At 45.6% G+C, this 26887-nt stretch overlaps 1 protein-coding gene across 3 annotated transcripts; it reads right to left on the bottom strand.

The window, feature by feature from the left end:
* Positions 1–942: 942 nt before the first annotated feature.
* NAPEPLD (N-acyl phosphatidylethanolamine phospholipase D) lies at positions 943–26679 on the bottom strand. Of its 3 annotated transcripts, none has more exons than XM_034433656.3 (5): positions 26361–26679; positions 15571–15865; positions 8344–8990; positions 6346–6460; positions 943–2615 (listed from the first exon to the last, which is right to left on the bottom strand). In XM_034433656.3, the coding sequence occupies exons 1-5, from the start codon at positions 26411–26413 to the stop codon at positions 2487–2489; spliced, it is 1239 nt and encodes a 412-aa protein (XP_034289547.1). In that variant the 5' UTR covers positions 26414–26679; the 3' UTR covers positions 943–2486. The 3 variants fall into 3 exon arrangements, with proteins under 3 accessions (XP_034289547.1, XP_034289548.1, XP_034289546.1); XM_034433657.3 differs by lacking the exon at positions 26361–26679 and adding an exon at positions 25611–25624; XM_034433655.3 differs by lacking the exon at positions 26361–26679 and adding an exon at positions 20145–20269.
* Between the last annotated feature and the right edge of the window lie 208 nt (positions 26680–26887).

Consider the following 26887-nt stretch of genomic DNA (forward strand, 5'->3'; position numbering starts at 1 on the left):
TGGTGGTCTTCTAGTCCAACCCCCTGCTTAGGCAGAAAATCCTACACCACTTCAGACAAATGGTTATCCAACATTTAAAAAACTTCCAGTGTTGGAACATTCACAACTTCTGGAGGCAAATTGTTCCACTGGTTAATTGTTCTAACTGTCAGGAAATTTCTCCTTAGTTCTAAGTTGCTTCTCTCCTTGATTAGTTTCCATCCATTGCTTCTTGTCCTGCCCTCAAGTGCTTTGGAGAACAACTTGGCTCCCTCTTCTTTGTGGAAGTAGGCCGAACGCTTCAAAAGCATATGGCAAGTTGCAAAGACGGATTAATAAAACCGCGGTTATTATTCCGTGGTATCAACAGTAATGGCTTTGTTAGAAGTCCCAAGAACAGGCTACAGCTTTACAGGTCATTACAGGCCATCCTTTAATTACGACCACAACAGAGCCCAATTTTCCTGTTGCTAAGTGAGACGATTGTTCCGTTTTGCTAAGTGAGTTTAGCAAAACTTGCGAACCGGTAGTATAAGTGGCGGGAGGCTCCGCCCACCCACCCTGACATCATATTTGGTAGCTTCTGTGCGCGTGCACTCCCATTGCGAACCCGTAGTAAAGTAGAACCCACCCCTGTGCCAAGGGTCTGATCACATGACCGTGGGGATGCACAGAACAATCATAAGTGTAAATGGTCAAAAGTCATTTTTTTCAGTGCTATTTAACTTTGGTCACTAAACGAATTATTATACTACCTGTAGTGGCTTCAAACTCATATTTTCCCTATAGCAACCATTCTCTGAGGTGACTCTGCCGGAAAAAAAAAAATCAAGATTGGGATAAATTGGCCCCATTTTTCATCCCCAACGGAGGATTAAAAACTCAGAACTCTTTTGTTTCTAGTCCAACACCTTTAAGTACTATCCCAAACCATCTATTTATGAACGACGACAACATGTTAAGAACATTTTAGGGCAAGAATTTATTGTCAAAGTAGCAGGTTCACACAAGCATATTTGGGTCATGTTATTAACGCTGAGCAAATTCATCAATCATCAGTGATTTCAGCTTTGTAAGGAATCTGTACATCATTACTGGTTTTGGACGTCAATATGGCCGTAAGGAAAGAAATACAAACAAAATGGAGCTGAGTAAAGATTATTTTTGGAGCCACCGATGCTTTCTTACCTTTGCCAGTCATATTCTCAAACAATAGAAGGCTTTGGAGGACGATAACAAACAATTCACAGTCACAGCACAATGCGCACACACGTTTTGGCCAGCAGCACAATAAATGTTAGGCATTTTTCCACATTCGAAATTCTCGAAAAGGCACATTTCAACGGATCGTTTCGAATCAAAGCTTCCATGTTTGCGAGTAGACGTGTGTGTAAGCGTTCGGTAAAATCTGGGTTTCCCTTAAAATGTGCTTTAGCAGCAACTTAGATTGGAAGACTCATTTCAAGTCCTACAATTCGACAGCTTTGAAGGCACCTGGCACACCCTCTGGGTGAGATCTTTGCTCCAAGTCCGAATAGTCCTTTGCCCATTAAGGCTGCAGGGTTCAAAACGCAAGATTCCACCACAGCTACTCCCGTATACGGATTGTACCCGGAAAGTTTTAAAAACATTGCCGTGTTAGTATTAATATTTTAAAAAACCAGCCATGCTGTAGGAATGTGTGTTCAAAGAAATGATCGTGGCGAATTCTAAATGACCTTTTTTATGTACGCTTCGTATCTGGTTAAACACGCAAACAAAATGGTGGCTCCTGAGTGAAATCTAAGGATCACTCTTCACCGCTAACCCAAAACTCGGATTTCGGCATGCCGGGAAATGTTTTCAATTCGTGTATAAATCCAGCACCCAGTTATGAATACAAAGGAGTCGTTTTTGGGTAGCCTTGTGTTTTTATCCCAGCATCTTCACACGCATGTCTTTTGTTCCTCTCTTGATTAGTTAATGGAGTGGGAGAGGATTGAAGGATTCTACAATTCTTATCACCACACATACTTGTATCGGGCAGGTCTCATCAGCACTGATCTGCATATAGTCAGTTTGCATATTAGTGGTCGGACTAAAATTTACATTCATTTTTACATGCAACCAGGCTCCGTTAAGCACTGAACACATGCTGTTAAAGGGTGTCTGGATGGGAATAAATTCTTAGCAGTTATTTTATACACTCGTTCCAGAGCAAACGAACAATTTTACAAAGTTTTACATCATAGAAGAATCCCCGTTTACTTAAAAGTTATTTGCAGCTCGGTTAATGCTCTCCACGGTTAATTCATTCATCAAAAATCATGTTACAAAGTCGGTATGCAAGGTTTTTTTTAAGAGGTTGTTAGAATGGAACACACCTGAAGTCTTCAAAATTTAATTAATCATATTTCTATGAAAAGCCTATTTAATTTTTGTTTTACAAAAAAAAAAATATATATTCACTCTTATTCTCCGTTTCCCCCCCCCTCCCGGATTATGGTTGGTAAGAAGTTTTTCTGCTTCTATTCAAATCCGTCATCGTTAATATTTATATCTCGTGACTCTCCATGGTTCAAAACGAAGAAATCTTCCGTTTGCAATCCGTATCTGTCAAGAGCTTCCTTCAGTTTAACAGGTGGATCTAAGTAGTACTGCAAAGAAAAACAGGAAATGCCAGATTAGACATAAATTAAGTTCTGTGTCGGGTACAGTAACTATGAGCTTGAAATCAAATTAAATGTCTATGTAGATTCTCAGTCATCCAGGTCCTGGTTGTCCCAAAGGTGTTTTTTTCAAGAGGCAACTGGACTTCCTGGTTTTTCTTTGAAGACGTTTCGCTTCTCATCCAAGAGGCTTCTTCAACTCTCACAGAATGATGGGGAAGGGAAGGATTTATACTTCTTGCAGATGGCTGGCCATTTGCATCCTTTTAGAGAGTCGTTGAGGCCACCTGGAGCTTTATTTGTGTCCTCAGGGTCACCTGAGTAGTGCAAATGGGTGTAGAACCGTCTTGGAACTACTGAAAGGACTGTGTTGTAGACCGGAGATTGATGATCTCCCTCCCCGTCCGTTGAGAGAGAGTTGTTCAATTTTGACAAAGATGGCCTCTTTGACCCTTCTTTCAAACCAGCAGTCCTCTCTGTCTAAAATGTGGACTTTGCTGTCTTCAAAAGAGTGGCTTTTGTCTTTCAAATGCAGATGGACTGCTGAATTTTGTCCTAATGGGCTTGTTCTCCTATCTTGTGCCATGTGTTTATGAAGATGTTTCACTTCTCAAACCCAGAAGCTTCTTCAGTTCTGATTTTGGACCGAACGTCTGACAGAAGCGAAGCAGCTTTTTTAGATGAGAAGCAAAATGTCTTCAAAGAAAAATAAAGGAAGCCCAGTTGCCTTTTGAAAAAGCACATTTGGGATTGAAATCAAGTTAAGATTAATTTTTCCCCGTGAAATAAAGTCTGCTACCGCCTTTTAATGTAGTGCCCTACAATTTAACTGATTCCTTGTATTTCTGTGGTAATTGGTAGAGTATTGTAAACTACAAATCGGATGACCTATGTAGCAACAGCTCACTGTCCTTGGCTGATCTCAAAAAAAGCTAAGCAGGATTCTTAGTTTCCTGCCTAAGCAGAGGGCTGGACTAGAAGACCTCCAAGGTCCCTTCCAACTCTGTTATTCTAAATGCATAAACCACTCAAACTTGCATAATGAATGCAGTGACTCAGTCTTAAAATGACAACGCAGCACTTTTAAAGACCCGATGATCTGATGCTCCAACAACAATGTCAGCATCATTTCTGTTTCATCCATAATGCAAGTCCTACAGGCACAAACATGGAACAGCATATTATTTGAGAAGGCTTGTTTCCCCTCTGTCGTGGAATTTTTTTTTTTAAATGATCAACAAGTATTGAACTGCGTAGCGTTTCATTGCTATTCCGGCGAGCACTGTTTCATTTTATTGCAACGGTCATGGCCATAGTATTTTTGCAATGTTACAAGTTTTAAAATATTAACGTAAGCCGCCTCGTAGGAAAAGTGTTTTTAAGGAAGACTTGGATAAATCTGCATTTCAAATCCTCATTTTTCTCGGAAAGCAATTCAAAAAAAAGAGGAAAGGGTACAAACATCCATGATGGGACAAACTGAGATTTTCTTTGTGAGTAATTTTCAAGCGGCGGGGTGGGAGGGGAGCATGATGACTCACCAGTTAAAGATGCTGAGCTTGTCAGGTGGAAAGCTGACAGCATGGGGTTTGAGACCCCCAGCACTGTGCAACGGGATGAGTTCCCGTTCTTGCCTCAGCTCCTGCTCACCTAGCTGTCATTGCCTCCGTCAGAGTCTGAATCTGCGGAGAAAGATGAGCCTGAGACTTGACGGTGTGGCCTCGTTGGTTTCAGAGGACTGAGGGGAGGAGCAGGACAAGGCAGCCCCGGGCTCCTAGGGTTTGGGGCAGCTTGCCAGCAGGGAGGAACGGGGGCAGGACAACCGAGAGAGGGCAGGCAGTAAAGATAAGAAGCGATGGAGCTCTGGCAAAGAGCAAGGACCGCCTCCTCCTGATCCCCGAACACAGAGAGTGGAGAGAAGGCGGGAACAGCGCAAGCCGACCCGATGACTTGGGAGGAGAGCACCTCGCCCCACTTCACAAGGCATACCTGGGGACTGAGACTTAAGGAGACGCTGTGGGGAGGGGCGTTTGTCAGGAACAAACACTGAATACGTGGAATATTGTGTGCCATTGCCGACGTCTGGAGTTTGCTGGACTTCTTGCCTTATTCCTTGCTTCCTGGACTCATTGACTTGTTCCTTTGCTTCCTGGACTACAGCCTTGTTCCTTTGCTTCCTGGACTCATTGACCTATTCCCTTGCCTCACTGGACTTTTAGCCTTGAAGACATTGTGCTAACAGCTTTTTGCTGAACTACTCTCAGCCAGAGGCTGCTTAAGGTGTGTGTGTGTGAACACTTTGCTCTGGGACGTGCCATAAATGTGGGAACATCTGGGGGAAAATTGGAGCAATAAAGTTCCTGACTGTGTTGCCTCCGTGCCTTGCCCTGGGTCATTACACCTAGCAGTTTGAAAGCATGCAGATGCAAGTAGATAAATAGGTACCACTTCTGTGGGAAGGTAACAGTATTTGGCGCTCCTTTGTTGTATTGCCATGCTGGCCACATGGAAGTGTCTTCGGACAACGCTGGCTCCCTTGGCCAAGAAACTTAGATGAGCCCTGTCCCCCTTAGAGTTGGACATGACTGACATTTGCAATTTACCTTTTTAATTTCCAAGTGTCCGTGATTAGGCGCAGGAATTCCGTGCACGTGGATTTAAAATAGCATAAAAAACATTCAACAGCCTTATAAATACAGTCAAACTAAGAAGCACTGCTGTCTTTTGTAGTAGGATATGCAACTCAAAAACCTGGATGCCTAATTTGGTCCTACTCTGTAAATCCTGGGATGCAAATCTTAACATTACTAACAACATTGATGTATATTATCTTTTCCCACTCCACCAGGGGTGAAATCCAGCAGGTTCTGACAGGTTCTGGATAACCGGTAGCGGAAATTTTGAGTAGTTCGGAGAACTGGCAAATACCACCTCTGGCTGGCTCCAGAGTGGGATGGGAATGGAGATTTTGCAATATCCTTTCCCCAGGAGTGGGGAGGGAATGGAGATTTTGCAGTATCCTTTCCCCAGGAGTGGGGTGGAAATGGAGATTTTGCAGTATCCTTCCCCTGCCACGCCCACCAAGCCACGCCCACCGAACCGGTAGTAAAAAAAAATTGAATTTCACCACTGCACTCCACCAAAGGGAGTCAACACTTTTCCCTTCTCTTCTCCCTCCCCTATTTTGCTACCATTTTCTTTTGTATTTTATGATATCATCTTCGTTTAGCAATCCCATAATCCCTTGCAGGATGGAGTCTGGGCAACTGAATGGAGCTAGCAGAGTTTTTACTGGCCGGATGCCCTTCCTGACGCCAATGCGGAGTTTTGTTTGGCAGATATATTCTCACTGTGAGAGAAATATCTACCTCTACCTACGATCGAATTCACAGCCTTTTGTATTTTATGATATAAACCAATTTTTAAAATTCTATATCCTTCCATTTTAAAGTTCTGCAGGCCGCACCACTTATTTATTTTATTTATTTATTTTATTTATTTTATAGAATTTGTATACCGCCATACTCCCGAAGGACTCAGGGCGGTGAACAACCATAAAATAAAACATATAGATACAAAATTTAAAATAAACTAAAACGAATTAAATAATTTGGCTGAACAAATTTAAAACCCCAATAATTTAAAACCAAATTTAAAATTTCCATTTAAAAAGGGGTTTTTTAAATTTCCATTTAAAAAAATTATGAGTTATACGTACCTCATTGGCTAAAGCAAAAGTTCCCCAATGAATCCCGACGGACTTCTTCGCTTGTACATCAATATGGATTCGTACTGCTTCTTCGGGGTCCACATGCTGGTATTTCATAAACCACCTACTCGCCCCCCAAAAATAAAAAAATACCATAATTTCCTTGACAATTTTGTTTTCCTAATTGTATTTTTTACAAAATCGGTACTTTTAATTACAACTTTTATTTTCTAGCCGACGTAAAGCTCCCAGGTGTCCCTTTTCATTTTGTAATATTTCTATAGGTTTTCCTGGCTACTCCCACGTGGCTAAGAATAGTTGCCTATTTATCTGCTAAGCTGCCTCTCAGCCAGGGTGGATAAAAATCAATGATTTTTTTTAAAAAATCAAAAAAAATCAGATTTTTTAAAATTTAAATTGGACTTTTTTGATTTAAATTGGATTTTTTTGATTTTTATCGAATTTATTTTAATAAAAAAAATTTTGGGGTAAAAATCTATCGTAAGATAGTTTTCTATTTAAGATACATAAATAATTTAGTTTATTCAGCATGAAATGGAGCTTAGATATGGAGCATGAGGCTGTATATTCTGCAACACTGGGACTATCGGTGAGTCAACAGTGGGTCAAAGGAGTTAGGAGAGATGACAGTTGCTCTTTAACAATTATGATTTAAATCGAGCTGATTTAAATCAAGCCTTTTTACTAGTGATTTAAATCATGATTTAAATTGTGATTTAAATCAACTCGATTTAAATCAAATCCACCCTGTTAGAAACGCCGTTTCCTATACTTCAAGTCTCACATGTAACGTAACGTTCTGTCCTTTAAGTGTTTTGACTTGATCCATGAGGTACACTAAATGTCTCGTGTGTTTCTATACCATATATAAAGACTCCACTTCCTTAAATAAACATTTTTCGACTTCATCTTCATTACGTGGGAACGGCCATTTTCAGTGAACAAACATTAAAAGCCTCTGATAAGAGGGAAGTATTTGTAATATTTGTTGAAATGAGGGAGTCAACAGTGGGTCAAAGGAGTAGCAGAGATGACAGTTGCTCTTTAAGAATTATGATTTAAATCGAGTTGATTTAAATCAAGCCTTTTTACTAGTGATTTAAATCAACTCGATTTAAATCAAATCCACCCTGCTCTCAGCTCAATGTAAATTTTTGCAAAACACCCCATAGATTACACCTAGTTCCTTTCTCTTGTCTTGCTGTCACCCCTCCCTTGTTCATCGTTAAGTTGTCTTACCCTCCTGCCCCTCTTTGTAATTCAGCCTTCCTCAACTCGGCATCCTCAAAGTGGGTTTGGGACTGTTTGTGCCCAGAATTCAGCAGTTTCGATCTGTCTACAGGAGAAAGCTGCTTTTCATCGTGGGTTTTCATTCTAAAGACTTGGAGAAATGCTATAGAAAGCAGGCTAATCTGGAAGGCGGAGTTAAACAAGTCATCAGTGTGGAGTTTTTGCGATGCCACAAGAGATTCAAGTCCAGCTCCCCCTTCTGGACACAGTCGGTTGCAACCACCCGGCCACGGCCACCTGGCCCCCCCGAGGTCAATCACAACCCTGATGCGGCCCTCAATGAAATCGAGTTTGACACCCCTGGCCTACATCTAAAAACATCAGTAGGCCGATAGTCCCAAAAGTGCTTTTTCAGGAGGCAGCTGGACTTTCTTGTTTTTTCTTTTGAAAACGTTTCGCTTCTCATCCACGAAGCTTCTTCAGCTCTGACTGGAAGGTGGGAAATGGAAGGATTTATATTCCTTGCAGAATATAATTCCCCTTCCAAATCCTCCCAAACCCTTCCATTCCCCATCATCCAGTCAGAGCTGAAAAAGCTTCTTGGATGAGAAGCGAAATGTCTTCAAAGAAAAAAGAAAACAACAAGAAAAGTCCAGTTGCCTCTTGGAAAAAAGCACCTTTGGGACAACTGTGACCTGGATCTCTACAGACTTTCAGTAGGCCGCCATGTCAGCCTCCATGTTTTCGCGATCCCACCTTGGTTCGTAGGCTCCGATGGGAATGGCTGCAAGATCGAACGGCCCAAACCGTTTCCCTATTTCCTCAAAGGCAACGCAATAGCCGGTATCTCCCGCGAAAAAGAAACGGTTCCAAGGACCCAGAACCGACCAGCTTCCCCAAAGAACCTTGTTTTCGTCCGTGGCGGTCCGTTTGCACCAATGCTGAGAAGGAGTGAAAACAAAGGTGACGGCGTCGTGACCAGGAATGCAGTTTTCTCCCCACCAGTCCAGTTCGATGACATTCTCGCAGCCGTATTTTTGCATCCACTCTAAAAGACCCAGCGGCACGAACCACCTCAATTCACTGCCGAAACGTGCGTTTAAACTCATGACGGTTGGATAATCCAGATGGTCGTAATGATCGTGGCTGATCAACACCGCGTCAATTTTGGGCAGTTCGCTGACGGTGCACGGAGGACCTCGGAAACGCTTAGGGCCCAGAAACTGCACTGGGGAAGCCCGCTGGCTGAAGATGGGATCGGTAATAAATGTAACTTCATCCATTTCTACCAACACCGACGCATGTCCGAGCCACGTTACTCGCATACCAGCTCCGGTCTTTCCAAACTGTTCAGAGTTTTGGACGAAATAAGGTGTCAACACGGGGAGGTGTAGGTCAAGGATCTGGCAACAGGAAAACAGAAAAGACAACGTCAGAAAACGACAAACAACAAATGTCCAAACGACAAATATTATACGTCTTCAATCAATCAATCAGAATAGAGCTGGGAGGGAGCTTGGAGGTCTTCTAGTCCAACCCCTTGCTCAAGTAGGAGACCTTATACCAGGATCGTCAAACTCCTGGCCCACCCTTCTGGTGCTTTGGAAAATAAGTTGACCCAGTGGTGAAATTAAAAAATTTCCCCCACCGGTTCTGTGGGCGTGGCTTGTTGGGGGGAGGTCATGTGACTGGGTGGGCGTGGCCAACTCGACATCACTCACATCGAGGGACTCCTCACCGGCCCCTCCCCTCCCAGCCACTCCTTATCGCGAATGGCAGGAAAACGGAGAGGGGAATATGTCTGCTTACCATCCTTCCCTCAGTCTGTGCTGAGATTGAGGAATGGATGACAGGCAGGAAAATCCCCTTCCCCATTTTCCTGCCTTTCACAAAAACAGCCCCATTCCAGCTGCTACCCATCCCTGTCCCCCTCCCTCCTGGGGACTACCTTAAGAGGGACAGGCTACAGCAGCTCCATTCTGAATGGAGGGAGAAAAGTTAGCATTCTCTCTGCTGCATTTAACACTGAATTCTGTGGCAGAGAGAATGCTAACTTTTCTCCCTCCATTCACAACGGAGCTGCTGCTCCCTTTATGGTTCCCTCCCGGCCCCCTCCCTCCTGGGGACTACCTTAAAGGGACAGGCTGCAGCAGCTCCGTTCTGAATGGAGGGAGAAAAGTTAGCATTCTCTCTGCCAAGAATTCAGTGTTAAATGCAGCAGAGAGAATGCTAACTTTTCTCCCTCCATTCAGAACGGAGCTGCATTGAATTCTGTGGAATATTGAGCGGCCGGAAGAGGTGAGCAGCGACCGGCCAGGCGTGACTAGGGCCAAGGAGGGGTACTTACTACCAGTTCGGTAAACTGATGCCCATAATCCCTAGCGGTTCGCCTGAACCGGTCTGAACCAGTAGGATTTCACCCCCGAGTTGACCTCCTCTTCTTTGTGGCAACCCCTCAAATACTGGAAGACTCCTAACATGTCACCCCTAGTCCTTCTTTTCTCTAGACTAGCCAACCCCAAATCCTGCAACCGTTCTTCATATGTTTTTGTCTCCAGGACCTTAAACATCTAAATTGCTCTTCTTTGCATTTTTTCCAAAGACTCAACATTTTTTTTTTTGTACTGTGGTGACTAAAACTGGATGCCGTATTCCAGGTGTGGTCTTACTAAGGATGTATAAAGTGGTAGTAATACTTCGCTTGACTGTGATTCTATGCCTCTATCTATACAACTAAGAATTGCATTGGCTTTTTTGGCAGCTGCCGTACGCTGCTGGCTCATGTTTAAGTGATTGTCCACTAGGACTCCAAGGTTCCTCTCACAGTTACTGTTTTCGAGCCAGGTTTCGCCTAATCTGTACTTGTACCTTACGTTTTTCCTACCTAAGTGTAAAACCTTGCTTTTCTCCACATTAAATTCCCTATCGTCAGCTAGGGCCTGTTGTTCAAGTCTGTCAAGATCTTTTTTGGATCCTGAGCTTGTCCTGTCAGCCTTCAGCCAGTCAAGGTTATTATGCAACCAATTTGTACCTTCAGGCTGTATTGTTAAAAGTTCATTGGATAAAGACATTTAAATATCGGGTGGTTATGGGAGGTTGTTATGGGTTATGGGAGCAACATGGCGCTCCCGTGTGACACCCACATTACACCAATTCTCCGCGAGCTGCACTGGCTCCCTATTGGTCTCCGGTCACAATTCAAGGTGTTGGTTATTACCTTTAAAGCCCTACATGGCTCAGGGCCAGGCTATCTTCGAGACCGCAACATGGCGCTCCCATGTGACACCTCTCCTGCGCAAGCTGCACTGGCTCCCGGTGGTCTTCCGGGTGTGCTTCAAGGTTTTGGTTACCACCTTTAGAGCGCTCCATGGCTTAGGACCTGGTTATTTACGGGACCGCCTACTACCACAAGCAGCCTCCCACCGGCTGGTACGCTCTCATAGAGAGGGGCTCCTCCGGGTGCCGTCAGCTAAACAATGTCGACTGGCGGCCCCCAGGGGGAGGGCCTTCTCTGTGGGGGCACCCACTATCTGGGACGAGCTCCCCCCAGAGATACGGAGGATCCCGGATCTATGCACTTTCCGCCGTGCTCTTAAGATTCTTCTATTCCAGCAAGCCGGCCTGGCCTAATTTTCTCCCCCGTTTTAAAATTCTTTTAAATCGAAATTTTAATCTGTTTTAAATTATTGGGATTTTTTAATTGTCTCGGGCTAAATTATTTAATCTGGTTTTAATTAGGTTTCTAACTTTTGTATCTATGTATTTTATTTTGTGCCTGTTCACCGCCCTGAGTCCTTCGGGAGTAGGGCGGTATATAAATCTAATAAAAGAAAGAAAGAAAGAAAGAAAGAAAGAAAGAAAGAAAGAAAGAAAGAAAGAAAGAAAGAAAGAAAGAAAGAAAGAAAGAACTATGGTCGATGGCACCTTAGCCTTCGGGTAGTGGGCAATTTATAAGGGTAACTACCGTGTTTCCCCCAAAATAAGACCCTGTCTTATATTTTTTTGAACCCCAAAATAAGAGCATGGCCTTATTTTTGGGGAGGTCTTATTATTTTGGGGCACGTAGAGCAAGACGGGGCTCCTCTTGCCGTCTTACCTGATTTCCAGCTCTGTGTTTAAATATTTTCGGGGAGGGCTTATTTTCGGGAGAATGCTTATTTTAGCGCATGCGCTCAAAAGCCCGATTGGGCTTATTATCAGGGGAGGTCTTATTTTCAGGGAAACGGGGTAGATAATGGAAGATACCTACCATGGGCATTCCTGTAAAGATATTTCAATTTGACAACCAGCCTGCATTCACAGCCATTTGTAGTGTCCCACGACAATTTATGATTTTTCTGCTGAAAACCACCATACCATTTCAAACCAATTCTTTCCGATTTCTGGCAAAACAACACCCATCGAGAACAATGGGTTCAGTTTACAACCTCAGCATTCGCTTACGACATTCGCTTTACGACTGCCGCAAAAGAGGTCGTAAAATGGGGTGCGGCCACATGATGACTCGCTTAGCGACTGCCACAATTTATGACCGTAATTCCGGGCTCGATGGTAGTCCTAAATTGAGGACTCCCTGTATTCCTGCGAGAATTTTATTTTTGTCACAGAACTCTGTTTTATTCAATACGGAATGAATATTCATTCCAGATACATACAGGTAGTCCTTGACTTAAAATACTTCACTTAGTGACCATCTGAAGTTACAACGGCACGGAAAAAAGTGACCTTTGGCCATTTTTTACACTTACGACCATTGGAGCATCCGCACGTGATCAAAATTCAGATTCTTGGCCACTGACTCATTTTTATGACGGTTGTACTGTCCCTGAGGTCACGTGATCTCCTTTTGCGACCGTCTGACAAGCAAAGTCAATGGGGAAACCGGACTCACTTCACAACCTAACTTAACAACTGTAGTGATTCACTTAACACCTGTGGCAAGGAACATAGTAACATGGGACAAAATTCACTTCACAACTGTCTCGTTTAGCAATAGAAATTTTGCGTTCGTAAGGCAAGGACTACCTGTAGACAGGATGTCTTTTAGCCAGCAAAACAAACGTAACACGAATTACCTCAAAAGTTCTCGGTAGGGATACATTTTACCGTAAACCCTTTGAACAGGCTTAAAAGCGAAGAACATAGTTAATCCTTTAATAGCTCTACTCTGACTTGGTATTAGCTCAGCTGCAAAAATATGTCAGTGTACTTATAATCTGAGTGTAAGACCAGCAACAGATGTTCCAAAGCTGGAAACATTCACAAATGGACTACAACAACAACTATTTGTGGGGAAATGTGGACATTGCTACATTGATGTAGCACCAGCAAAACACTGTGGAAAAACATCTGATTTAATTTCGGATCCAAGGGAAGGAAACAGACAGGCGGCAGGGAAAAATAAAAATAAGATTATATACTATCAAATTGGCATCCAGCCTGCATCAAGGAACGCAATGATCAAATATACAACATTTGCCTTTAGAAGGCTTCAGATCTTTTCTCTGCACTGCAGGTAGTCCTCAATTTGCAACTAGTGGCTTAGTAACAGTGGTGGGTTGCCCCCGGTTCGGACCGGTTTGCAAGAACCGGTAGTAAAACCGGCGGGAGGCTCCGCCCACTGACCCCGACGTCATCAGAAGCAATCTGCGCATGCAAACCGTTGCGAACCGGTAGTAATGGTAAGTAGAACCCACCCCTGCTTAGTAACCATCCAGAGTTTATGACAGAGCCCCCCCAAACACTACTTACAACCTGGTTCACAATTTGCAACAGCCACCCCTCCCCCACATTCGCGTCTGTTTGGAGGGTGCTGCGGTCACCCTCCAAACAGTAGGTCACAATCTACTCTGCTTTTTCGGGAAAACAGCATTTATTTCCAGTTTCCAGGAAGAAAAAAAAAAGGCCATAGTGGACAATGGATCCACTTAACAACCCAAGGGTTCACTTTATGACTGGGGTATTGGCTTTACAACTGCTGCATTCACTAAACGGATGCTGGCAAAAAAAGTCATAGAATCAAGTCATGTCGTATGATGACTCGGGTTACGACCGTTGGGATTTAACGGCCCTAAATCCTAGAATCCTAGATCTAGAAGGGACCTTGGAGGTCTTCTAGTCCAACCCCCTGCTCAAAGCAGGAGACCTTATACCTGTGATGGCGAACCTATAGCACGCGTGCCCAAAGTGGCACACAAAGCCATGTCGCCCGGCACGCGCGACCTTGACTGTTTGTTTTCTGGGTTTCTGGCATGCATGTATGCGCGATGATCAGCTGTCCTTCGCACGCGTGGCAGTGCCAAAAACCATTGTGAGCATGCGCGCCGGCCACCTGATTGTCGGGAGCACATTCACGACAGAATCAGGAAGTTTGACTTTTCTGGAGCACGATCAGAGGTGGGTTTCAGGTTCTAACCAGTTCTGGAGAACCGGTAGCGGAAATTTTGAGTAGTTTGGCAAACCGGTAGTAAAAATTCTGACTGGCCCCGCTCCCATCTATGCTCTTCCTCCCAAGTCCCAGCTGATCGGGAGGAATTGGGGATTTTGCAGTAACCTTCCCCTGGAGTGGGGTGGGAATGGAGATTTTACATTATCCTTCCCCTGCCATGCCCACCAAGCCACGCCCATCAAGCCACACCCACAGAACCGGTAGTAAAAAATTGTGAAACTCACCACTGCGCATGAACCCTTTGTGCGCGCAACAGTGCCAAAAACCACTGTGCGCATGCGCACTGGCCAGCTGACTGTCGGGCACGCATCCGCGCTAAAACACGGAAGTTTGGGTTTTCTAGAGCGCGGCCCCAACAAGTGCGCGCATGATGTTTCCGCGTGACGTTTTTGGCACTCGGTGCCAAAAAGGTTCACCATCACAACCTTATACCATCCCAGCCATTTTTGAAACCCTCCAGTGATGGAGCATGCCCCACTCAATTACAGTCATAAGTCAAGGACTATCGAGACAGGATCATCCGTTGTGTTCTAAAATCCTAGGAAGATACGTTTTCTATCGAAATCGAGAACAAAACTCAACAAACTACCAATTTTTCTCTTTACCAATGACAGCCTCCTGGATTCTAAAGCCACAAGGTACCAGAATATCAAAGAGGAAATATCTAAACCAAATATGTATCGGGACGGCATTATAAATTATTTAGCAAAAAGGATATTTGCCATGTGATGCTGGATTAGGACGGTTTGTCGCATTCGCACTCAAATAGCTATGTCTGCTTCACACATGAAATTATTTTAGGGTGCTATTGTTGTGGTCCGCCAGCAGCCTGCGGAGCTGGCAGCGGAGTCGGACAGTGAGGAGGCTGGGGAAGAACATGGGCCAGTCCTGGAGGCTGGGGAAGGCCCGGATGAGAGCTCTGCGTCGGAGGCAGAGATGGGGCCAGGACCATCCAGGAGTGATGTGCAGACTTCGGAGCCTCCAGAGGCTGACAGTAGAGAGGCAGAGGAACAGGAGGAGCCTGTTTCTTGTGCACGTATGAAAAGAGCTGCCAGAAGGCAGGAGCAGCTAAAGCAAAAAGGACGACTCGGGAGTAAGGCCAGGAGATGATTGGCCCCTCCCATAAGGCTTAAAAGACCAGCAACGGCTCTTGGGCTCTTTGCCGGAAAACAACGCTGAGATAATTGCTTCTTGTTTCACTGTATTTATTTCTTGTCGGCATCTTCTGCTTCTGAACTTTTGCCAAGAAAAGCCTTGGGCAGTTTGCCTAATTATATCAAGGTTGGTGATAAACTGCAGAATGGTGTTTTGAAGAATTTGCTTTAATTTAGTTTGGACGACGCTGAGAATGAGTTAATTCTCAGCTGTTCTAATGAAGTCTGTTTGTTTTCGAACTGTTTGTGTTTAATACCAACTACTTGGGCCTGAGTCACGACAGCTATGATGTTTGATAATTAAAGTATAAATCATCATCAATTTATTTGCAGGCGGCGCTTTCCGAAAATTGAAGCACAATCAACCGTGAATGCATTTACCTGTTTTGAACTTGGGACTTTGCTGTTGTCTTTTTCTGTAAAAATCCACTTCAAGAAGTTTGGGATGGTTACTGGTTTCCAGGTTGGCCAGGGATTTATAAACCGGCCATCTTTACTTTTCTTTGACTTTGTTACATCTTCCTCCAGTCGATAATCCAACCGGAAGCTTTTTCTAGATGTTCTGGAAGAATTGCTGCCCCGGGAACCTTGATTCGAATTCTGACGTTTCCTTACTTCTTCTTCTTTCAAGTTGGAATTGCAAGGCTGCTCTTCGTCCATTTCATTCGGTGTCGAACTAGGGACAAAAAAAAAAAGAAAAATTAATTAATTGGAACATTAAAGGAAGGGGGAGGGAAAACCCAGGCATGCCCTAAAAACCATCTGGAAATCCTTCCTCCGCGTTTCCACGCCAAGAATGTTTTAAGAGCAGGTCTTAACATGCAGTCATTAGAATTCTTTTAATTCATGACAAGAAGCGTGTTTTGGCTTTTAAACAGTTTGCGCTGTTGCTGCATTCCGGGAAGAGAAGCTAAAGCTTTGGCTGAATCGTAACCTGTTCGTGAAGTTCACAATTTTATAAACAGCTGATTGAAATACAGGAGAGACACGTAGGAACGTATCTGGTGAGCCAATGGATTTTTATATGCAATAGTAAGTGGAGAGTTATGGGGGAGAAATTGTCCTGTAAAATCAATGTGACAGTGATAAAACAATGTCTTTCACATTTTAGGGAGGGGAAACGAAGTCTTGATAAAGCTATAAATAAAGGTAAAGGTTCCCCTCATACGTATGTGCTAGTCTTTCCCGACTCTAGGGAGTGGTGCTCATCTCTGTTTCAAAGCCGAAGAGTCAGCACTGTCCGAAGACGTCTCCGTGGTCATGTGGCCGGCATGACTCAACGCCAAAGGCGCACGGAACGCTGTTACCTTCCCACCAAAGGGAAGGTATTTTTCTACTTGCATTTTTTTACCTGCTTTCGAACTGCTAGGTTGGCAGAAGCTGGGACAAGTAACGGGACCTCACCCCGTTATGCAGCACTCGGGATTCTAACCGCTGAACTGCTGACCTTTCGATCGACAAGCTCAGCATGTTAGCCACTGAGACACTGTGTCCCTTTTTAATTATAGTTTAATTATAAACTATAACGTAGAGCTACTTTGTATGTTATAAGTACTACGGGTAACCCGCGACGTACAACAGTTCATTTCGTGATCGTTCGAAGTTACAACGGCACTGAAAAAAGTTGAGTCATGGACATTTTTCACACTTAATGACCGTTGTGGCATCCTCAGGGTCCAGTGATTAAAATTCAGGCAGTTGGGAACCGACTCATATTTATGACGGTTGAAGTGTCCCAGGGGGTCATGGGATTCCCCCTTTGCGACCTTCTGACAAACAAAGTCAAGGGGGAAGCCAGATTCACTAAACAACCGTGTTACTAGCTTAACAATTGCAGTGATTCACTTAACAACGATAGCAAGAAAGGTCATAAAATGGTACAAAATTCACTCAACAAATATCTCACTTCACAACAGAAATTTCAGGCTCCATTGTGAGGCGTACGCCAAGGACTACCTATATCCGTGATGGCGAACCTATGGCACGCGTGCCACAGGTGGCACACGGAGCCATATCAGTGGGCACATGAGCATTGCCCTAGCTCTTCAGGCCTTCCGGGCCCACTGGAAGTTGGCAAACGGGCTGTTTCCGGCTTCTGGAGGGCCTCCAGGGGGTTGCGGAAGGCCGTTTTTGCCCTCCCCAGGCTCCAAGAAAGGCTCTGGAGCCTGGGGTGAGCAAAAAACAGGCCTACCGAGCCCAGCGGGGCCATCATGTGCCAAAAGCGGGGGGAGTGCAGCGGGGTTGTGCGCGCATGTGTGGAGAGCATTGAATTATGGGTATGGGTACATGTGCAACCTCCCGCACTCCCCCCCCGCTTTTGGCACGCGATGGCAAGGTTACCCATCACTGACCTATATTATCAAAAAGATAATAATTTATTTGCAGGCAGCATTTTCCATAAATTTAAGCACAATAACCATGAATGATTGCTGTTACCAGGGAGATGGGGGAATTATTGTTTTCACTGTTGTATATTGGTTTCTTATTATTTTTTTGTAAGCTGCCCAGAGACACCGAGTGTGAGTGGGCAGCCATTAAAAATTTTCAATAATAATAATAATAATAATAATAATAATAATAATAATAATAATAAATAAATAAATAACGAGCAATATTTCTGTGGCTTGCTAAGAATCTCGCCCCCATCCCCGCTGCATTTACCCTTTTGAACTCAGAGATAAGATTGGATTCCAAAGTTTTTTTAAAAAAATACAACTCAGCAAATTTTGCACCTCTTGGAATTTGTAAATGTTTTCCAGGTGCTGTACTCTATACAGCTAATGTTTGTTAATCCAGTTATTAACGCTCCATAGTTTAGGGCCCAGTTATTTACGAGACCACCTTCTGCCACCGATAACCTCCCACCGGCCAATACGCTCCCACAGAGAGGGCCTCCTCAGGGTGCCGTCGGTCAGACAATGTCGGCTGGCGACCCCCCCAGGGAAGAGCCTTCTCTGTGGGGGCACCCACCCTCTGGAATGATAAATTTAATTTTGTTTTATAGTATTTTAATGTTTATATTGTATGTTTTTTACTTTTGGCTGTTCACCGCCCCGAGTCCTTCGGGAGAGGGGGCGGTATAAAAATTAAATAAATAAATAAATAAATAAATAAATAAATAAATAAATAAATGAGATCTGTGGCAGTAGTGGGATTCAAATGTTTTTACTACTGGTTTTGTGGGTGTGGCTTGGTGGGCGTGGCATGGCATGGCTTGGTGGGCGTGACAGGGGAAGGTTACTGCAAAATCCCCATTCCCTCCCAATCAGTTGGGACTCGGGAGGCAAAGAATAGATGGGAGCAGGGCCAGTCAGAGGTGGTATTTACCGGTTCTCCAAACCACTCAAAATTTCCGCTGCCGGTTCTCCAGAACCGGTCAGAACCTGCTGAAACCCACCTCTGATCTGTGGTCTCCAGAGGCTTGCAAAGTTGGAACATGGCTTCATTAGAACAGAGCATGATATACAAGCATAGACATGTATACGGGTAACCCTCGACTTACAACAGTTCATTTAGTGACCGTCCGATGTTATGACGGCACTGAAAAAAAGGACAATTTTTTCACACTTACGACCATTGCAGTATCCCTGTGGTTACGTGATCAAAATTTGGACGCTTGGCAACTGACTCATATTTGTGACTGTTGCAGGGTCCCAGAGTCACGTGATCCCCTTCTGACAAGCAAAGTCAATGGGGGAAGCCAGATTCACTTAACAACCGTGTTATTAACTCAACGGCCGCAGCGATTCACTTTAACAACGGGGGCAAGAAAGGTCGTAAAATGGGGCAAAACTCACTTAGCAAATGTCTCACTTAGCAACATACATTTGGGGCTCAATTGTGGTTGTAAGTCAAGGACTACCTGTACCTAGTTATGGATACCCACGAGATAGGTACATTTTAAGCACGCAGAGGCATGTTAGTGAAGGAAGTTAGCACCCACCCCGCTCCTAGAAAAATGAAATATTCTAGGAAATATTAAAAAGGCAGAATATTTCCCCTAAAAGAGAAATAGAAATCTTAAGACAGAAACTCAGCCCCAGCTCCCTGCCCCCAGCAGATACTTTGGTTATTTACAAGACGAAAGGCTGGGCCAGCTTATCTACAACACAAAAGACATGGCCCTCAGGACAGGATAGGATTAGCCCTCACTCAAGATCCAAACCAGGACAAAGCCATTAAGCCATTAATAGGAATTGCCCAAAGCCTTTTCATTACATCATCACCCCGCAAGATTCAACCAGGCCTGGGACACAGACAGCCGACAAAATTAGCTAAAAACCCCATCCCCCTGGGAGTCTGACAGCCAATAGGATAGATTTCTTGTTCAGGAACAGGAGACTCTAAGGCAGGACCCAGGAGAGTGTATGAATATATGCCTCTCTCCACTCCATGTGCTCTTTTTGCCCAGGATCCAAAAAACCCATGTGGTCCTGTCCACCATTAAATCATCTTTCCAAGCGATCTCCATGTCTCCAGTGCCTTTCTTCCCAATTGGAACTGAACCCAGATGGACATTTCTTCCAACATTAGAACAGAGTATTGGACGTGCGCAGACTAGTAACCCAAAATCTCCCCCAAAGCTGACCACAGGAGCTCAGCCCTAAATTTTCCGACGTCAGAAAAATAGCGTAACGCTTTTGAAAGCAATCAAGAGTGCAATCTGTGAGTAACTGACCAATAAGCACACGCTGTCTTTCCACATTTCCTAGTTAGAAGTTACTCGCCTTTAGAAGTGAGTAGTTAGGCATCGTAACTTTAAAAGTGGCTAAAGTTAACCGTTTGCAAAAAGTTACTCGTACGTTCAAATCGGTGTCCTCTTTATGCATCCGGCCTGCTCTAATCTAAATCTTTCTTTTTTTAAAAAAAATAATAATAATAATAACTGAAAGCGTTCGTTCATAGAAATTTGGACCCATCAGCCTTGGGAGAAAATCTTAGAAATTCTGACCTACCGAAACGGTGTCCGAAGAAGCGAGTTATAGTTCACGACAATTTTCGAAAAAACCCGAGAAGAAGTTAGCAGGCACGAGCCTTCCACCCACAACATCTACTTAAAATAGTTTTATCTCACTGGATTGGAAATTGAAGAATGTTGTTACTACTATTAGTTGATTAAGATCTTTGGAATGGAGGAAGTGGTGCCATCTGGCTGGCTGGATGGAAGGGAAGATCGGGGTGATTCCATTGCAGTTCGCTCATTTTCCTTCTTCCCCAATTGTGTGTGCGCTCTTGTTGTTGAATATGCAGCTAGACTAAATAAAGAGCGAGTATAGACTTCTTTAATCTCATTGGCTGAGCCGTCTGACAGCTTCCTATAAAAGGCCAAGATCAAGGCACTGGGTTGTACCGATCTACTTCGATGGAAAGCTGTTCCTCTTAGTCAAGCTGCGTCTTGTCTCTTCCATCGCCCGATTCAACACTTGTGTCGTTTTTTCACACTTTAAACCCTGCAGGCAGGAATCTCCAAAGTGTTGGCAGCCTCTCTGAGGTCATGTCGCAAGAACAAATGCTTCCAGGCCTGAGAAAATTGACAGCTCTGGAGAATACATCCAGAAATACAGGTGGGGACTGGGCACTGAAATTCAGCATGAAAAAAAAAATATTTTCAATTTCTGCCATTTTCTCATTGCTCAAGGTTCCATGAATGGCACTGTTACAAAGGCTGAAAGTTGGCAAAAGCTGACTTGGAAATGAGTGTGTCCAAACCAGGGGTGAAATCCAGCAGGTTCTGACAGGTTCTGGAGAACCGGTAGCGGGAATTTTGAGTAGTTCGGAGAACTGATAGCGGGAATTTTGAGTAGTTCGGAGAACCGGTAGCGGAAATTTTGAGTAGTTCAGCGAACTGGCAAATGCCACCTCTGGTTGACCCCAGAGTGGGGTGGGAATGGAGATTCTGCAATATCCTTCCCCCAGGAGTGGGGAGGGAATGGAGATTTTGCAGTATCCTTCCCCTGCCACGCCCACTAAGCCACACCACGCCCACCAAGCCACGCCCACAGAACCGGTAGTAAAAAAAATTGGATTTCACTGGTCCAAACTAAATGATTGAGAACAAGAGAATCAAACAGGCTCAGATAGATAGATAGATGGGAGGGAGAGGGAGAGGTAGGGGTAGGGGTAGGGGTAGATATATTCCTGAGTGATGTGGTGGCCTAGAGGTGAAGCTCTCACCTCACAATCAGGAGGCTGTGAGTTCAATTCTAGGTAGAGGTAGATATTTTTCTCTCTGGGCACAATGAGAATGTATCTGCTGAACAAAACTCCACATTGGTGACATGAAGGACATCCGGCTATTAAAACATTCAGCTCCATTCAGTTTCCCAGATGCCACCCCACAAGGGATTATAGGGTCATTAAAAGAAGATGATAATTATATTTATATATTTATATAAATATTCATATTATTATTATATATTATTATATTATTATTTGTATATAATAAAAATAATATATTAATATATAAATAATATATTCCTTGACTTATTACACAACTGAGCTCCAAATTTACATCATTAAGCAAGACAGTTGTTAAGTGAATTTTGTCCCATTCTGTGCAATTGAAGTCCACAGAATGTAAAGTTGCCAAGTTTGAGAAATACTAATTTAGAGATTCCAAAAATTCTGAAGGAATAAGAACAGTCAAGAGTATAAAAAAGACGCTAAACTTTGAAAGCATATTGACTTCAAGAACTTCATACAGGTAGTCCTCAACTCATAACAGTTCCTTTAGTGACTGTTCAAAGTTACGACGGCACTGAAAGGACCGTTTTTCACACTTATGACCGTTGCAGCATCCCCTTGGTCACGCAATCAAAATTCAAATGATTGACAACTGCTTCATATTTATGACGGTGGCAGTGTCCCCGGGGTCACACGATCCTCTTTTGAGACCTTCTGACAAGCAAAGTCAAGGGGGGGGGAGGCAGATTCACTTAACAACTGTGTGGCAAACCTAACAATTGCAGTGATTCACTTAACGAACGTGGCAAGAAAAAGTCGTAAAAAGGGCAAAACTCACTTAACAAGTTGTCTCACATAAATTGTGGGCTGTAAGTCGAGGACTACCTGTACTGACAATTTACCAGAATGTGTGAAGAGGTTTCACTAGGCCGGTCTACTCGTATGACGCTTTACTCGCAGCTGTTCAATGTTTAAACAAGCCTTGAAAAAAAAAATATTTCCATGGTCCTTCAAAACCCAAAGATCTTTCTAGGAAGAACAGATTCAATGATACAGAAATTAAAGGGTGTTGTAAGATATTATTCCGTGAAAAAAAAGTGAAAGACGATGCCTTAAATTAGTGATGGCTAACTTTTTTGCCATTGCGTGCCAGGAGCAGGGGGGGAGGACGTGCGGGGGGGGGGGGGTCACGTGCGCGCATGCCCACACCCATAATTCTATGCGCCTGCCCCCACAAATGTGCGCGTGACACCCATCCCCCCACTCCTGGCAATGGATGACCCAGTGTGCCCATTTTTCTCTCTTTCCAGGCTCCAGAGCCTTTCTAGGAGTCTGGGGAGGGCGAAAATGGCCTTCCCCACTCAAAGTGGGACCATTTGCCAACTTCCGGTCCCATTTCCAGGGGGGATGGGGAGGTGGGAAAGGCCGTTTTTGCCCTCCCCAGGTTCCTAGAAAGGCTCTGGAGCCTGGGGAGAGCAAAAAACGGGCCTTCCGGTCCCACCGGAAGTTGGCAAACAGGCCGAATCTGGCCTCCAGAGGGGTTCCGGGAGGGTGGGAAGGCTGTTTTCACCCTCCCCAAACTCCTAGAAAGGCTCTGGAGCCTGGGGAGAGCAAAACACGGGCCTTCCGGTCCCACCGGAAGTTGGCAAACAGGCCGAATCTGGCCTCCAGAGGGGTTCCGGGAGGGTGGGAAGGCTGTTTTCACCCTCCCCAAACTCCTAGAAAGGCTCTGGAGCCTGGGGAGAGAGAAAAACGGGCCTTCCCCGAGGCCCTCTGGAGGCAGGAAACAGCCTGTTTCCCTACTTCTGGTGGGCCCAGAAGGCCCGAAAATCAATTGGCGCACCGGAGCTGAGCTCGCATGCCCACCGATATGCCATAGTTTGGCTATTACAGGGTTAAATGATCAGGAGCAATTGTCAGTCTCATGTATATATTTTTTTCTGTTGAGGTGGGAGTTATTTTCATGATTTCTCCCGACGGCTAGTTTACTTTAGGCAAAGCTGCGGAGAATGCCTGGCTCTGAACAATATCTAAGTTAAATTGGCTTTACGTTGGAGATGTAGAATAAGACAGCAGTTTCTGCACAGAATACAAATTTGGCAGGCGAGGATTATGTAACCCTTTTCTGAAAAGCCAACACAGCACATTTCCATGTGAATGTTGGAGAATGCACGAACCATAGCAACTGAATTGAACCGCCTGCCTTTTCATTCATTCGCGGATTCGAACCTATTCACCGGCTAAAAATGAGACGGTCTTTGGGAAAAAGGATAAAAAAACAACAACCAGAAAGGCTGAAAACTATGCATGCTAATATCTCAATTAAGCACCGTTTTCCCATTCAGTATCTGACATTCCAAATAGCTGCCCTTCCAAAACAATTATTTGGATGTTTTAATTTTAATTTTTATTTTTTTAGAAAGCGATTGCAAACCGTACTGTTATCTTCTAAAATTGATGAGGTCCAAAGAAGTGAACTCGAATTTAATTTCTAGCTGTGTTTAAGGTACAAATTAAGCAATCTCCCTCTGGGACAAAGCAACTGAACACAACAACTCTCAATTTTGCAGCCTTAATAATCCGCAGCGTCCAATTTCTGCTCCTTCTTCTTCTCCAAAATTTAATTCCGTCTGAGCTAAATACAGAAACGACCAACCTCCCATTGATAAGGGAGATTAATTAATTAATATTTAATTAATATTTCCCACCCCACCCTACCCACAATAGAAAGGCACCCTATTTCCTAACGAAGTATAAAGTTTGCAAACTTTTTTTTTTTTTTTTAATTATCTAGCTTTCAGGAGAGGAAAAATACACCCTGATTTGCTCCGTTATCCTTTTTGATTTTCTTTATAACATTTCTGATTGCAAGAAAAATGCGATCTTTTGACAGACCCAGAGGTAATGAATGCATCCTTGTCTTCCAGACTTGTAGCACAAGTAATGAGGAATCCTGGGTGCTCTCTGAGGTTGGCGGTTTTCTTGAAGACGTTTCATTACCCATCTAGGTAACACCATCAGTGCTAGAAGGGTTTGCAGAGTGGAAAAAGAGGAGGGGGAGGGAGAGGAGGAGGAAGAGGAGGAGGAGGAGGAGAGGGAGGGAGGAAGAGGAAGAAGAGGAGGGAGAGGACTGTGGGGTCCTGGGTGCTCTCTGAGGTTGGTTTTCTTGAAGACATTTTATTACCCCTCTAGGTAACACCATCAGTGCTACAAGGGAGTGGGGTTTTCAGAGTGGAAAAAGAGGGGGAGGGGGAGGGAGAGGAGGAAGAGGAGGAGGAGGGGGAAGGAGAAAGAAGAGGAAGAGGACTGAGGGGTCCTTGGTGCTCTCTGAGGTTGGCGCTTTTCTTGAAGACATTTTATTACCCCTCTAGGTAACACCATCAGTGCTAGAAGGGAGTGGGGTTTGTGGAAGAGGAGGAGGAGGAGGGGGAGGAGGACGACTGTGGGGTCCTTGGCGCTGAGCTTGGTGGGTTTCTTGCAAATGTTTCATTACCCAACTAGGTAACATCATCAATGCTAGGAGGGAGTGTGGAGAGGAGGAGGATACTGTGGGCTTCTGGGTGCTCTCTGAGGTTGGTGGTTTTCTCGAAGACATTTCATTACCAAACTAGGTAACACCATCAGTGCAAGGAGGGAGTGTGGAGAGGAGGAGGAGGATACTGTGGGGTCCTTGGTGCTCTCTGAGCTTGCTTGTTTTCTTGCAGACGTTTCATGACCCAACTAGGTAACATTATCAGTGCTACGGTATTTCCATTTTCAGTTCACCGGCTCCTTCTCCAGCCCCCAGGCCCACCTGAGGCCGGTTCCCGAGTGGCGAAGGTGGGAGTGGGGTGGAAGCAGGATTTTCCCCCACCACACCTGGCGCACATCTGGGGAAACCTCCCGCACCCGGGAGCCGAGTTCGAAACCGGCGTCCGAGTCCCGTTACCCCAGGCCCTGCCAACCCCACGAAGCCCACGGCCTCCCACGCCCGAAGGGGCCCCCTCGGAGGCCGGGGCGTCCAGCGAGCAGAGAGAGTCCCCGGGGACCGACCAGCCCCGCAGAACGACGGACGGACGGACGGACGAAGCTGTGGGGTGCAGGAAAAGCCCGGTGGGATTCGGGGGTAAAAAGCCCAGCCTCGGTCGCCATCCGAGGCAGAGGAAATCGAAAGCTGCAGCTCTGCAGAGATTCCCTAGATCTCCGGATCTCCCCTCTCCCCCGAGCGATCCATTCCTGGCGCCTAGCGATCTCCCCACCTCTCCCGGCTGGGCTGCCGGCAGAGATCGTTTTGCAAGGCTTCTACCCTTGATGGGATCCATCCAGTGGGATCTCTTCGGATCATCTCCCCTCCCCGAGTGATCCACTCCTAGTGCCTGGAGATCTCTCCCCTCCCCCGGCGGGGCTGCAGAGATCGCTTGGCAAGGCTTCCTTTGATGGGATCCGGTTGGGATCTCCCCGAGCGATCCATTCCTAGTGGCCGGCGATCTCTCATGTCTCCCGGCGGGGCTGCAGAGACCGCTTGGCAAGGCTTCCTTTTATGGGATCCGGTGGGATCTCCCCTCCCCGAGCGATCCATTCCTAGTGGCCGGCGATCTCGCCCCTCTCAGTGCTGGGCTGCAGAGATCGCTTGGCAAGGCTTCCCTTGGTGGGATCCGGTGGGATCCCCCCTCCCCAAGCGATCCATTCCTAGTGGCCGGCGATCTCTCGTGTCTCCCGGCGGGGCTGCAGAGATCGCTTGGCAATACTTCCTTTTATGGGATCCGGTGGGATCTCCCCTCCCAGAGCGATCCATTCCTAGTGCCAGGCGATCTCGCCCCTCTCAGGGCTGGGCTGCAGAGATCACTTGGCAATGCTTCCTTTGATGGGATCCGGTGGGATCTCCCCTCCCCGAGCGATCCATTCCTAGTGCCAGGCGATCTCGCGGGGCTGCAGAGATCGTGGGATCCGGTGGGATCTCCCCTCCCCGAGCGATCCCCTCCCGACGTGGCTCCCCGGAGATCGCTCACCTCTCCCGGCTGGGCTCCCGCAGGGCGGCCGCTTCTTCCTCTTCTTCCTCCATCAGCGGCCTCCGGCGCTTCTCCCTGCCCGGCCGAGCCCCGCCGCCGAGCCGCCTCTGCCCCGCGGTCCCCTCGCCCGCCGCAGCCCCGAGCAGCGAGGACGGAGCCTGGCAGGGCCGCTTCCCCAGGCAGCGGATCAGGCCGGCCCGGAGCAGCTTCGCGGGGGCCCCCCGGCCTGGCCTCGTTCCTGCCCGGCTCTCCCTCCTCCCAGCCCTCGGCTGCCCTCTCCCGGAAAGGTTGCACGTCTGCACGGGTTACACGTGTTGCCGGGTGGGGGAGGGGAGGGGAAGGAAGAGGCGTGAGAAAAGGGGCTTCCCCTAACCGGGAACTACAGTAGTTAACTACAGCAGTCCCCGACTTACGACTACAATGAACCCAATTTTGTTCCCCATTTTACGACCTCTCTTGCCTCTGTCCGTTGTTAAGTAAATCGGTGAGGTTGGGAAGCCGGCGGTGAAGCGAATCCGGCTTCCCCG

Source organism: Pantherophis guttatus, chromosome 7 (assembly GCF_059756535.1).
Source record: "Pantherophis guttatus breed Tessera chromosome 7, ASM5975653v1, whole genome shotgun sequence".
Taxonomy (NCBI): domain Eukaryota; kingdom Metazoa; phylum Chordata; class Lepidosauria; order Squamata; family Colubridae; genus Pantherophis; species Pantherophis guttatus.

What these genes read in the sequence shown, in the direction of transcription:
- NAPEPLD (XM_034433655.3), bottom strand. Translation starts at nt 20,239, where the DNA reads ATGTTGTGGGTGGAAGGCTCGTGCCTGCTAACTTCTTCTCGGGTTTTT. An exon ending in CTTCTTCGGACACCGTTTCG is followed by an intron (nt 15,866 to 20,144) that starts GTAGGTCAGAAT and finishes TTTTGTCCCTAG; the next exon opens with TTCGACACCGAATGAAATGG. An exon ending in CTTTTGCTTTAGCCAATGAG is followed by an intron (nt 2,616 to 6,345) that starts GTACGTATAACT and finishes TTTTCTTTGCAG; the next exon opens with TACTACTTAGATCCACCTGT.